The sequence below is a fragment of the Triticum urartu genome, chromosome 2A, assembly GCF_056163025.1.
Source record: "Triticum urartu cultivar PI428250 chromosome 2A, HENAU_Tu73, whole genome shotgun sequence".
Taxonomy (NCBI): Eukaryota; Viridiplantae; Streptophyta; class Magnoliopsida; order Poales; family Poaceae; genus Triticum; species Triticum urartu.
The window spans coordinates 736,043,927-736,056,014 of NC_141874.1; the positions used below are offsets into that span (position 1 = coordinate 736,043,927).

The 12,088-nt window shown below is 45.3% G+C and overlaps 2 protein-coding genes across 3 annotated transcripts; one reads left to right on the forward strand and one right to left on the reverse strand.

Annotated features, from left to right (window-relative positions):
* The first annotated feature begins 3,284 nt into the window (after positions 1-3,284).
* On the forward strand, positions 3,285-5,435 carry LOC125527866 (regulatory protein RecX family protein). Of its 2 annotated transcripts, none has more exons than XM_087545294.1 (6): positions 3,285-3,481; positions 3,540-3,643; positions 3,736-3,871; positions 4,483-4,575; positions 4,715-4,802; positions 5,006-5,435. In XM_087545294.1, exons 1-6 carry the CDS (start codon positions 3,384-3,386, stop codon positions 5,282-5,284), a joined length of 798 nt encoding a protein of 265 aa, XP_087401420.1. In that variant the 5' UTR covers positions 3,285-3,383; the 3' UTR covers positions 5,285-5,435. The 2 variants fall into 2 exon arrangements, with proteins under 2 accessions (XP_087401420.1, XP_048548330.1); XM_048692373.2 differs by having other exon boundaries at positions 3,558-3,643.
* A 435-nt stretch (positions 5,436-5,870) lies between these two features.
* Positions 5,871-9,827, reverse strand: LOC125527867 (plant cysteine oxidase 3). The gene is made up of 6 exons (XM_087545293.1): positions 9,474-9,827; positions 9,168-9,337; positions 8,421-8,568; positions 7,841-8,041; positions 6,315-6,430; positions 5,871-6,214 (listed from the first exon to the last, which is right to left on the reverse strand). The coding sequence occupies exons 1-6, from the start codon at positions 9,622-9,624 to the stop codon at positions 6,200-6,202; spliced, it is 801 nt and encodes a 266-aa protein (XP_087401419.1). The 5' UTR covers positions 9,625-9,827; the 3' UTR covers positions 5,871-6,199.
* Positions 9,828-12,088: the final 2,261 nt, after the last annotated feature.

The window sequence follows — 12,088 nt, forward strand, 5'->3', positions numbered from 1 at the left end:
ATGCTAAAAGAAGATACTTGTGATGTTTACAATTTCCAAAGAGGAATATTCAACAAGTTTTGTGGATACATAGTAGTAGTTTGTTAGTAAAACCACGTATAGAAAATGTGATATACTCCCTTCTTTCCGGTTTTTATTGGGCTCATCTCATTCTCTTAGCTTTTTCATATTATAAATCTTATTTTCACTTATTTTCACCATGTGTTCACATTTTAAGGTGCAGTAAATTGATGCACACAAGAATTAAAAGAAACCAACCAATGCATGCAACGATTCTACTCATTTAGTGGTTATCCATGCATACACTGCAATTAATGCAGATTAAAGTTTGAGTAATTTTGAAACTACGAGATATATTCCTCCACTCATCATCTATCTTGGTTGATGATATTTCAGATTTAAACCCTATAAACCGAAAAGGAGGGAGTATCTTCATTGACAAGACAAGGAAAAGTCAATTTGATAGCACGTGGTAGACACCATTTGGTAGTTCATGGCGGTATATATACCATATATGAGATTTATTTTTCAATAACTACAAAAAAAAGTAAAAAAAAAGTTTAGATTTTTTTGGAACAAATTGGATTTTTGTGCACTAGTATACATATTTTGCCAAGCAAAAACCAAGCGTTGACTTTAGGACAGAAAAACAAAAAATATTTGCTATTATAGGTCACTATTCACACTATTTTGGCTGAAAATTTTGTTTTTTTAAGAAGTCAACGAGGGTTTTTTCATTATGTGGAATTCTTCTTACAAGTACAACGGAAGGTCAACTTTATTTCAAAAATATTTTCAGTTTTTTTATTTAATTACTATCCTTTTCATATAGGGTGTATATACACCGATAGACCAAAAGTTCCCCTTTGATCTACAACCACAATTACCTAATATGCGGCCTATACGTCCGCGGACAGTGACCTGGCAAGCATCCAAAGTCAGCGTCCACAACCGGATCCATCAAACCAAATCCTCAAATTCATGCTCCAAATAATCTACATATAAGTTTTATCAAAAGTCAAAGTGTCTCTACTTTGATCAAACATATAGAAAAAATATAAACATTCACAATGCCAAATCAATATTATTAGATTTGTTATAAAATGTAGTTTCATAGTACATATATATTTGATATTGTTGATGTTGATATTTTTTTAATATACATTTAGTCAAAGTAGAGATTCAATCCTGTCAAATCAAATGAACCCTAAGAGCATCTCCAACAGGCGCGCCAAACTAGCGCCGCGCCGCAAAATCCTCCCTTTTAGCACGCGCGCAACTGGAATAGCTGCTCCAGCGGGCGCGCGAAAACCGCGCGCGCGGCATACGTAGTCCAGCGCGCGGGCCGAAACGCAATCGTGCGCCGCTTATTTGTTGCGCCCGCTCCCGCGTGCTCGCTCGCACCTCCCACCCCCCCTCCAGCCGCGTCACCGCCGACCGCGTCATCCGGCGACCGTTCCGGCGCTTCCCCGGCCTATCCCTGCCCCGCGCGCGCTTTCTCCGACCCCCTTCTAGGCCCGCCGCCCCGCGCGCGTGCTGGTCCGCCGACGAACAGCGCCCGCGCGCTCGCTGCCGCTCGGCGCCCGCAAGGTGTTCGACAAAACGCCTAGAAGGTATGTATTGCTCAAAAGCCATGAATTTCGTGCATGTTGATTTTAGTTTTTTATTTATAGCATAGTATTCAACATTGTAGATGAGCTCGTCGTATGATTCTTCCGAAGAAGAATTTGATATGGAAGAGGAGGAGGATCTTGCAATGATCCTAGCAATGCATATTAATAAAAAACAGAAGCACGGTGGTTCGGTTATGGGTCGGTAAAAACTTTCGAGGGATAGGATCGATGCCCACAACAGATTGATCAGGCATTATTTTGCGGAGAATCCCACATACCCCGTGTCGTATTTTCGTTGCCGGTTTAGGATGAGCACCGAGTTGTTCAGGCGCATTGCAGAGAAACTAGCGAGCCATGACCGCTTTTTTCAGCAAAGGAGGAATGCCGCCGGAGAGCTCGGGCATAGCACCTTTCAGAAGGTGACAGCCGCTTTGCGTATGTTGGCATACAGTATACCGGATGATCTAGTTGATGATCACTTGGCTATGGGTGAGAGCCAAGCCATCATGTGTGTCAAGCGCTTCGCAGTCGGAATTGTGCAAGTGTTTGGCGAGGAGTATTTGAGATCTCCCAACGATGAAGACGTCGCAAGGCTTTTGGCGATGAACAAAGCTCGCGGCTTTCCTGGCATGCTTGGCTCAATAGATTGCATGCATTGGAGTTGGAAGAATTGTCCAAAGGCATGACATGGGCAATTCCACGGCCAAAAAAAGGGTTCCACTATAATCCTTGAAGCGGTGGCCGATCAAGAGACTTGGATTTGGCATGCATTCTTTGGAATGCCTGGATTTTTGAATGACATCAATGTTGTCAACCGGTCACCACTGATGAGTAAGATTGCAAAATGGGGAGTTGCCACCGGTGCAGTTTCTGCAAATGGCCGTACATACAACTATGGCTATTATCTAGCGGATGGCATCTATCCAAAGTGGCAAACCTTTGTCAAGCCGTTGAAAAAGCCAGAAGGTAAGAAGAAATCTTGATTTCCACAATGCTCAGGCGGCGGCTAGAAAAAATGTGGAGAGAGCTTTTGGGATTTTGCAGACCCAATTTGCTATTGTGAGAGGACCGGCTAGATTTTGGGATCAAAAGATGCTTTGATACATAATGCACGCTTGTGTGATCATGCACAACATGATCATCGAGAATGAGCGTGGCTAAGATGTAGACTACTCTCGGTATGAGCTCTTGGGATATCCCGTGCGAGTGCGATGGAGGGCTGAAAGGGTGGCCCGTTTTGTTGCCTCCTATCATGCCACTCGACGTCCTGCAACGCATAATGATCTTCAGAAGGATCTCATTGAGGAGTGGTGGGCATGGAATGAACGACAAAAAGTATCATGATTTGTGCGTTCGTTATTGTACTGTTGAACAATTTGTTGTGTTTAATTGCACTATTTGTTGTATTGAACGATAAACTGTTTGTTTGAGTTATAATAAATGAAATTGAACTATTTATTTTTGTTTGTTTTTGATTTTTTTGCTTTTGTTTTCGAATGCATATATTGTTTGTGCATGTCGCGCGCTGCTGAAGCGACGCGCGCTGCATTTTAGCGCGGCTGCTGGAGCCAGCGCTGCGCGCCGCGCCAAACCAGACGATACGTGCGTGGCATATGTGTTTTTTACGCACGGCGCGACCGGCTTCTGTTGGAGATGCTCTAAGTACTGACGGAGTACCAGCAGACCCTACGGAAAGGAGGAAAAACACGGCCCCAGGTTGAATCCTCCGCTGACACAGCGCGGCTACGTCAGGGCACCAGCCGCCGGAGGATGGCGGCGCTGGCCGCGAGCCGCCGCCTCCTCCTCCTGCTCCGGCCGGAGCTGGAGCCGTGCCTGCGCTCCCGCGCCCTTAACCCCTGCTCCGGCCGGTAACCTCTCTCCCTCGAACCTCCCCTCCCCTTCCGATTTAGCGTGACCCGGCCTCAGATGGTTGTTTGCTCCCAGGGCGAGGTGGGCGGGCGGCCTCCGGCGCGCGCCTCCGCTGGTGAGCTGCCGCCGAGATTTCTCCGACGAGGGGAGCGCGTACGCCGGTGAGAGCCGCAGCAGATTCCAAGTCTTGTTCGTCAGGCTGTGTATTAAAATGCAGACGTGTGACATTGCTTCTGGGTTCTTTGCCTGACAGCGAAGAACAGTGCTCCGGACGAGCAGTTCCTGCAGCTCTCGTTGGACGAGGGAGAAGGCGATGGCGTGGTGCCTGGAATCAGCGAAAGCGTCGTGAAGGATGCGAAGAAGAGCGCCATTGAACTGCTTGCTGTCAGGTCAGGACTGACAGATCATACACTGTGTTCTACTGTATTACTGAAATATATATCCACCTCTGGCGATATCAAAGGAATCTCTCTGAAAACCTTCATATCATAGAAGCAATGTGCCACTGGCTGCATCTCTAGTGAATGTTCGGTAGGCGATGTTTGCCCATGGATTCGACGCGATAGGTCTCGGTGTGAACATCGTGAAGTTTGCCTGTTCGTCTTACACACTGAGATAGTTGGAAACCTGAGGAGGATCAGTTGTAGAAAAATAAAAGCAGGATTTTGCTGCTTAGAAGTGCAAAACCTTTTCTTTTAGGAAAACATGGTCTGGAAGCCACAGTACCACAAGATATCGTATGTTAATAGTAGGCTGCCTAATCTCTTTAATTTGCCAATTTGTTGAGTACTCCCTCCGTAAAGAAATATAAGAGTGTTTAGATCATTACTTTAGTGTTCTAAACGCTCTTATATTTCTTTACAGAGGGAGTACCACACAGAGTCTAAAGGAAATTGTGTGCTTTGAATTGCGGTCACTATTATTCACTTGTACGTTTGGCGCTTATATACCGGTGTTGAAACTGGACGCTGAAATACGCCTTTTTGTTCATCTTGGGCAGAGCATACAGTGTTTCTGAGCTCAGGAAGAAACTATGTGGTAAGAACTATTCTGCCGACACAGTCGACTCTGTGATTGCTGATTTCAAGTCAAGGTAAGACTCCCGTTGGATATCCTGACATGAAAATGTGAATAATAGTCGTGCATTGGATCGTCGTCATAGTTGAATCACTATTCACTAGCTTCACGATCATTATGCGGAATAAATTTTCATGCCTTCTTTGTTCCTGAAGGGGTCTGTTGAATGATGGCTATTATGCGGAATCATTTTCACGATCCCGGTGGCAGTCATCAACTTGGGGTCCAAGGCGTATAAAGCAGGTAGTCTTTTCTCGCATCTTCTCTCCCAAATGATACATTCGGTGTCCCATTCCTGATTTTTTTTTCACTGAAATCCTCTGTAATTATAATTGTCATGCATAGTTGTCGAAACACTCCCCATTGACATTAATTTTTATGCTTACTTTCATGGAGATGTTGCGATCATTCATCAAGCATCTCATGTTTATTTTCACACCAATCAGGCGCTTCGCCAGAAAGGGGTGCCAGAGGCCGAAGCGGACCAGGCGACGAGGAGCGTGTTCCAGGACGACCGTGGTGACGAAGACCAGGCCTCACATGGCCTCTCAGAAGCTTCCATGGATCATCTCTTTGCTCAGGCCTCGAAGCAGTGGCTGCGAGGGAGCAGCTTGCCCCTGGAGAAGCGGCGTGCGCGCATCGTGAGGTGGCTTCAGTACAGAGGGTTCAGCTGGGGCGTGACCAACTCCATTATCAGGAAGCTGGAGGCACAGCACCCTCCCTGACCTTAGCCTTCTGCTCTACATTGTTTTCGTTGTAAGTTAGTGTGGTGTGACAAGCATCTACTGCTAGAAGCAACCTCTGTCTGCTCAATCTGGTTCCTGTTTAACATGATATATTGATATAATGATTGCTTTGCACCCTTTCTTCTTCGTATTACTGTGACATCCTAATTGGAAATTACTCCCTCCGTTCCAAAATAGATGACTCAACTTTGTACTAAGTAAAGTTAGTACAAAGTTGAGTCATCTATTTGAGTCATCTATTTTGTACTAAGTAAAGTTAGTACAAAGTTGAGTCATCTATTTTTGTACTAAGTAAAATTAGTACAAAGTTGAGTCATCTATTTTGGAACGGAGGAAGTAGCTGGGAACACCTGATGCACGTGGAATCAGCGAATCGCACATGATGAACAGCGTAAATGCAAGGCGAAATATAAGAATGTCATTGTTCATGCATATTTATCCGTTGATTACAGTGGCTGAATACCTGCATCGTGTTCTCTCATGGCGCCAATCACGATTCCAGCTGATTTTTGCATGGAATTTTGAATATATCAGCATTCACTACCCTAGCCCAGTGCATGGTCTGCTACGCAGGAACCAAAGTTCTTCCAGTTTAACTCAGAAGTCAGAATACAGTGTGCACCAGGAATGGCAGAATCTACCACCAAACTTGCAAAGATAATACTATGGGGCCGCAAAAACAGAATTGCGACAAGATCAGGCCACAGAATGTGAATTCCTCCACTAAACGGAGCATGAGAAAGTTCTAACTGTATATTCACTGTGGCCATCCATCTAGCATAAAGTCTAAATAGAAAAGTAACAGGTTACGGTACATTTACAACACTACATTGGAAGAACTGTATTGGTGCCTCGCTGCCTGGGCACACTGCTTGATGCTCCTCGGTTCGTCGGTTATGATAGGCGGTCCTGGAAAGCGCAAACGCATCAGGAATTGCATCCAAGTAATATTCTTTAGCATGACTGAGGCTGATAAAGAGGAATATAGCATGTTAAAGTTAGGGGATACCTGTACAGTCGGGCCAGTATACATGCCAGGGCGCATGTTAATGTACACAGGTGAGTTTATGGCTTCAATCCAGGCATAGTTATCTGGGCTATCGAATGTCTTTGCGCGTCCACTTGCTGCAGTTTGTGCATCACACGAAATCATGAGAAGCTAGAAGATGCGAGAGCAGACTGGAAATCAAGAGTATCCAGACAAGATGAAAAACCATCAGCAGCTCTAGGATGTTAGGATACTACAATCGGATAGTTTCTCAAATTGGGAATGAACAAACAGAACATAAAAGAATGTTGGTTGAAGTACCTAAATCATCAAACCTACGAGTTATGACACTAAACGGCAAAAACAACATGCTTGCTACTATAGGTGACAGGCTAAATCTTGACCTGCCACCAATCTGAGGCAATAGGAGGATCAGCATGCATTCCCCAGTGTGGCAGGTATGTCATGCTTGGCATGAGCAGACCTAACCTAACCACCATAGTTGGCAATCTTGCTCACACCCAAGGGTAACGTATGGTCCTGTAGATCTATATGTCCTCCATGCCATCTGCATACCCATACCGAGAGCCACTACTGGAAATAATAGGCTGTTGAATTTGCTAAGGACCCAAAAATGGATATGTTCGGTGCTCCTCTTAGGATGTTTCTGTGCTACTTAAGCAAAAAAAAAAGGCAGAATCTAGAAACTATGAATATACGATTTTTGTTGAAAACCTTGACACAATACACATCTTCCATGACTCAAAATATCAAGATCAAATTCAATTTACAACTCAAGAAACAGAAAAGACAAATCTGACTGTGCATAGTACACAACTCAATTTTGTTACTATTCACCATCTAATTTTCCTTTTTTTTGTTTCTTTATCTAAGAACTGAGTTTTCATATAAAATTTTGAGGCATGGTAGATGCATACAAAAATAAAATCAGACTTTTTATAATTTTTTGGATATAGTTTTACATGTAGATAGCACGGAAGCACCATAAGAAGAGGAAGCACGGGATATCTCCTTGGGTCCTAAAGAAGGAGCAAGGTCTATATTTCAATGTCGAGGGTCATTTAAATGCTCCAAATACACATCACAATTCCATTAAAGGGTTTGTACAGATGAGCCACCATACTGGTGTTTGCTACATCCAGTATCTGATTCAAAGTGAAATCAACTGATCGGTTGCTGCCATCCTGTAACATCACTCTCATACATCATAAATATGCCTTTACTCCTAGAAAACCAAGAGCGATCTCACACCTACACTGGTACTTTAACGGGCAAGAGTATCAGTTGTATTATTTCCCTAAACCAGGGTTCCCACCTTTTCATTAACAAGATTTACAAGGCAATTATTATTTCTAGGATCATCAAACTAAAATGCACATTAACAAATAATATATGCTTCCAGAAATAAATATCTCTCATGGATGATGTGTAGCTACTACCAAAGAGTTAATTTAGTTAAGGAATTAGCAATGATCTCGCCATGAGAACAAACATGCACTATAATGAAAAGGAGGAGTTTCACTTACAGAAGCTAGAAAACGGATAATCATTAAAATAGGTGCAAATTCGACCAGCATCCTCAGCGTATGGTGGGGCAAGCACATCAAGAACAGCACAAGAGGCAACTGAAGTGAAGGAGTGTAGGTTCCCGCCACTTTGGGGATACAAAACGGTAGTTGGACATGGAGCAGTAAGAACATCATCTGCATGTAACTTGGCCAGTCTCACTGCATATGAGCAATAAACAAATTAAATTATTTCAGGCTAGCAATACCCCTTTTGAAGATCAGACTTTGAAATATGGTGAACACGTGGAAACAACCACTCTAAAATGATTTGAACACTGGTAAGTCATAACTAACATATGTCAGCCCGTCAAAACACCCGATCAAAAAGAACTAACAGGTTCAGGTGACGAAATGCAGTAGTATTGGACCATTGGTACTACGACACAGCTAACAGTGTTCATCAGTTCGCTACTTGGAGGTGGAAACCAAGCAGAAGAAACATTATACTGTAAGAAATAAGGACCGAACATGAAAATAACAGAAAATAAATGAAATAAGCAAAACAGTATTTAAACTTGAAGTAGAGCACGAAAATAACCTTGTTGATTACTCGCCAGAACAGTAGGCTCTACCCAGTCATACGATTTCACATGCATCGAACCATACAGGATTTTGCTCAGCACAGTCATTCCTGGATGATCATGGAGAGGAATAACGGCTGAAGTTGGCAAGCAGAATATTCCAATCTGCAAAAATACATAGAAAACACCAGGAAAAAAAATGTTAAATAGCCTCCACAAGCTATAACTAGCAAGTGCCCTGCAGTATTGCTGCTAAAAGTGTTGTAATCAAGCAAGCAAAGATTAAAAATGTGGAATAAACTACAATATGAAATTATAAGTTCGTTCAAAAGATAAGATAGCTTGTCAAAGCTGATAGTGGAGTCACAATGGTAAACATGGCCAGTTATTACACAAGTAAATTGTAGGTTGCAAACCTCAACAAGTAAAGATGGCTTATAAACTACAGAGGAACACTGAAGTGGATATGTACTTACTTTAACTATTAGAAAGGGATGGAGGGAAAATCATTTGGAATTGAGCATCTAACCAAAAGTATGCTAGAAATCTAGAACAAGCTCGATGTCCTTGGCATGCCTTTGTTCACAAAGCAGCAGGAATGAGGTCATAATCATTAATCAACACTACCCTCGTCGAAAATCCGAACAATTGTCAGCATATATGGATGCTAAATGGATCTATGTCACAAATTGTGCCATCGGTTTCAAAGCAATGGTTGTCCGCCAAGTGGTGATTGCAGTGACAGGATAACCAAGTGCACTCACAGAGAAGGCGTCGCACTCGTAGACGTGCAGGTAGGTGATGGGCTGCGCCCACCTGGCCGCCCTGGCCGCGCCCTTGACGAAGGTCGAGTCGAAGAACCCGTGCCCGCCGCCGCCGCCGCCGTCCCCGAGGCTGTCGTCCCTGAGCCCGAGGTCCGCGGGGCTGATAGTATCTGCATATAACCGACCGCGCACATTGAGGAGCATAGGAGGAAGCAGAGAGCCAGAGACTACGCTACGCAAGCATGGATGGACAGGGCGGCCATGGATAGGCAGATGGAGAAGGGGAGGAGGAGGGCCGGGGGTTACCCATGAGGGAGGATATGGCCCGGACGGCGCTGGCGGGGGGAGGGGCGGCCGGGGCGGCGGCGGAGGAGGGGGAGGGGAAGGTGCGCCTGCAGAGGTCGTAGAGGGCCTGCACCCGCGACGACTGCGCCCGCGCTGGCGCGCCCCACGCCATTGGGGTCGGAGCAGGGCGGCGCGGGTGGCGCTAGGATTGGATGCCTCCGGCAACCGGCGGCGAAGGGGGTCCGGTCGGGTGGTCTCGGGGTGGAACGATAACGAGCGGTTTTTCTGGTGGGTGCGGCGGGCGGCGGGCGGCGCCCACTGTTTGGCCTTTTTCTGGTTTCGTGTGCTCCATCTTGAACGGGAAACAGAAAGTTGTTCGTCTCCTCTCCGCTCCAAATGTGGACCGGCAAAAGTGTTTCCTTCCTGAGCCACTTCAAACGGCCTTCCTTGTTCTCCGGCTACGGAATGTTTATCTTCCTTGTCGACGGACCCATATCACATTGAATCCACACGTTGGGGAGACTCACAATGATTTAATACACCTTAAAATCCCAACATGTTTATAAGGATGAGTGTATACGCGTGTATATGAGCGCTTGTGTCTGTACTGATGCTTAAAAAAAAATCCCAACATGTGATTATTCATAAAACGGAAAACCAATTTTTTTGAGGTAAGCCCTATGAGCTGGAAAAAGGAGGACTATTTTCGGTATAGATATTTGATGAACGTTCGCTGATGATGGGATCCCGGCAAACGCCCTTGGATCCAGCGGTGCCAGTTTTGTAAAATGTCACCCCAGGCACATAAAATGTCATACGGGATGTTTGCACTTGTCATCCTTCCTGACGACCACTTGCCAGGAATTGGGATCCTCTATTTTTTTTAAACAGATTAGGGAAACAAACCTCACAATCATCAACATACATTCACTTTTGTGAATACACGCACCCATGTGTCATGGAGTATGTTTGAACCTTGTGATTTCTAACCACATCCTAAGAATCTAGCTTTTAGACTTTAGGATGATGGAGCTGGCTTAGTTGGTTTTGTGGGTTATCGGTTGGTATATGGTTGATATGGCCCATGTGAGCTATTGGGGCTGATGATTCCGTGCCTTCGTCCATTTGGTACCGACGTTTCCCGTCATTGTCCGCTCCCATTGGAGTTGAGGGGAGTTGTACACTGTGTCCTCGGTGTCGCCCTCTTTCGCCCACGCCCGGCCATCCAGGATTCTAGCCTAATGGGAGGCCGGAACGGAGCCAGGCTCGACCAATCACTACTTCCTTCTTATGGTCACGACAAACAGCGCGGAGGCGGTAGCCATACTGGACGCACCTAATTCTATGTCACTGGCTTTCTCCGTGGCTTAATGGATGCGCTGCCGGGTGCGCCTGTACCTCTGGCCGACGTTCTCCGCCTTGAAATAGATGACGATCAGGGACAACACTGTTGGGGAACGTAGTAATTTCAAAATTTTCCTACGCACACGCAAGATCATGGTGATGCATAGCAATGAGAGGAAAGAGTGTTGTCTACGTACCCTCGTAGACCGTAAGAGGAAGCGCTATAACAACGCGGTTGATGTAGTCGTACGTCTTCACGATCAACCGATCCTAGTACCGAAGGTACGGCACCTCCGCGATCTGCACACGTTCGGCTCGGTGACGTCCCACGAACTCACGATCCAGCAGAGTGTCGAGGGAGAGCTTCGTCAGCACGACGACATGATGACAGTGATGATGATGCTACCGGAACAGGGCTTCACCTAAGCACTGCTATGATATGACCGAGGTGGATTATGGTGGAGGGGGGCACCACACACAGCTAAAAGATCAATGATCAACTTGTGTATCCATGGGGTGCCCCCTCCCCCGTATATAAGTGAGTGGAGGAGGGGGAGGGGGGCGGCCTCTCTAGGCGCGCCCCAAGGGAGTCCTACTCCCATCGGGAGTAGGATTCCCCTCTTCCCTTTGTTGGTTCTAGGAGAAAAGGAAGGAGGAGGAAGAAGGAAGGAAAGGGGGGTCGGCCCCCCCTCCCAATTCGGATTGGGCTTGGGGGGGGGGGGCGCCCCTGAAGGAAATATGCCCTAGAGGCAATAATAAAGTTATTATTTATTTCCTTATATCATGATAAAAGTTTATTATTCATGCTAGAATTGTATTAACCGAAAACATAATACATGTGTGAATACATAGACAAACAGAGTGTCACTAGTATGCCTCTACTTGACTAGCTCGTTAATCAAAGATGGTTATGTTTCCTAACCATGGACAAAGAGTTGTTATTTGATTAACGGGATCACATCATTAGTTGAATGATCTGATTGACATGACCCATTACCTTAGCACCCGATCGTTTAGTATGTTGCTATTGCTTTCTTCATGACTTATACATGTTCCTATGACTATGAGATTATGCAACTCCCGTTTGCCAGAGGAACACTTTGTGTGCTACCAAACGTCACAACGTAACTGGGTGATTATAAAGGAGCTCTACAGGTGTCTCCAAAGGTACATGTTGGGTTGGCGTGTTTCGAGATTAGGATTTGTCACTTCGATTGTCGGAGAGGTATCTCTGGGCCCTCTCGGTAATGCACATCACTTAAGCCTTGCAAGCATTGCAACTAATGAGTTAG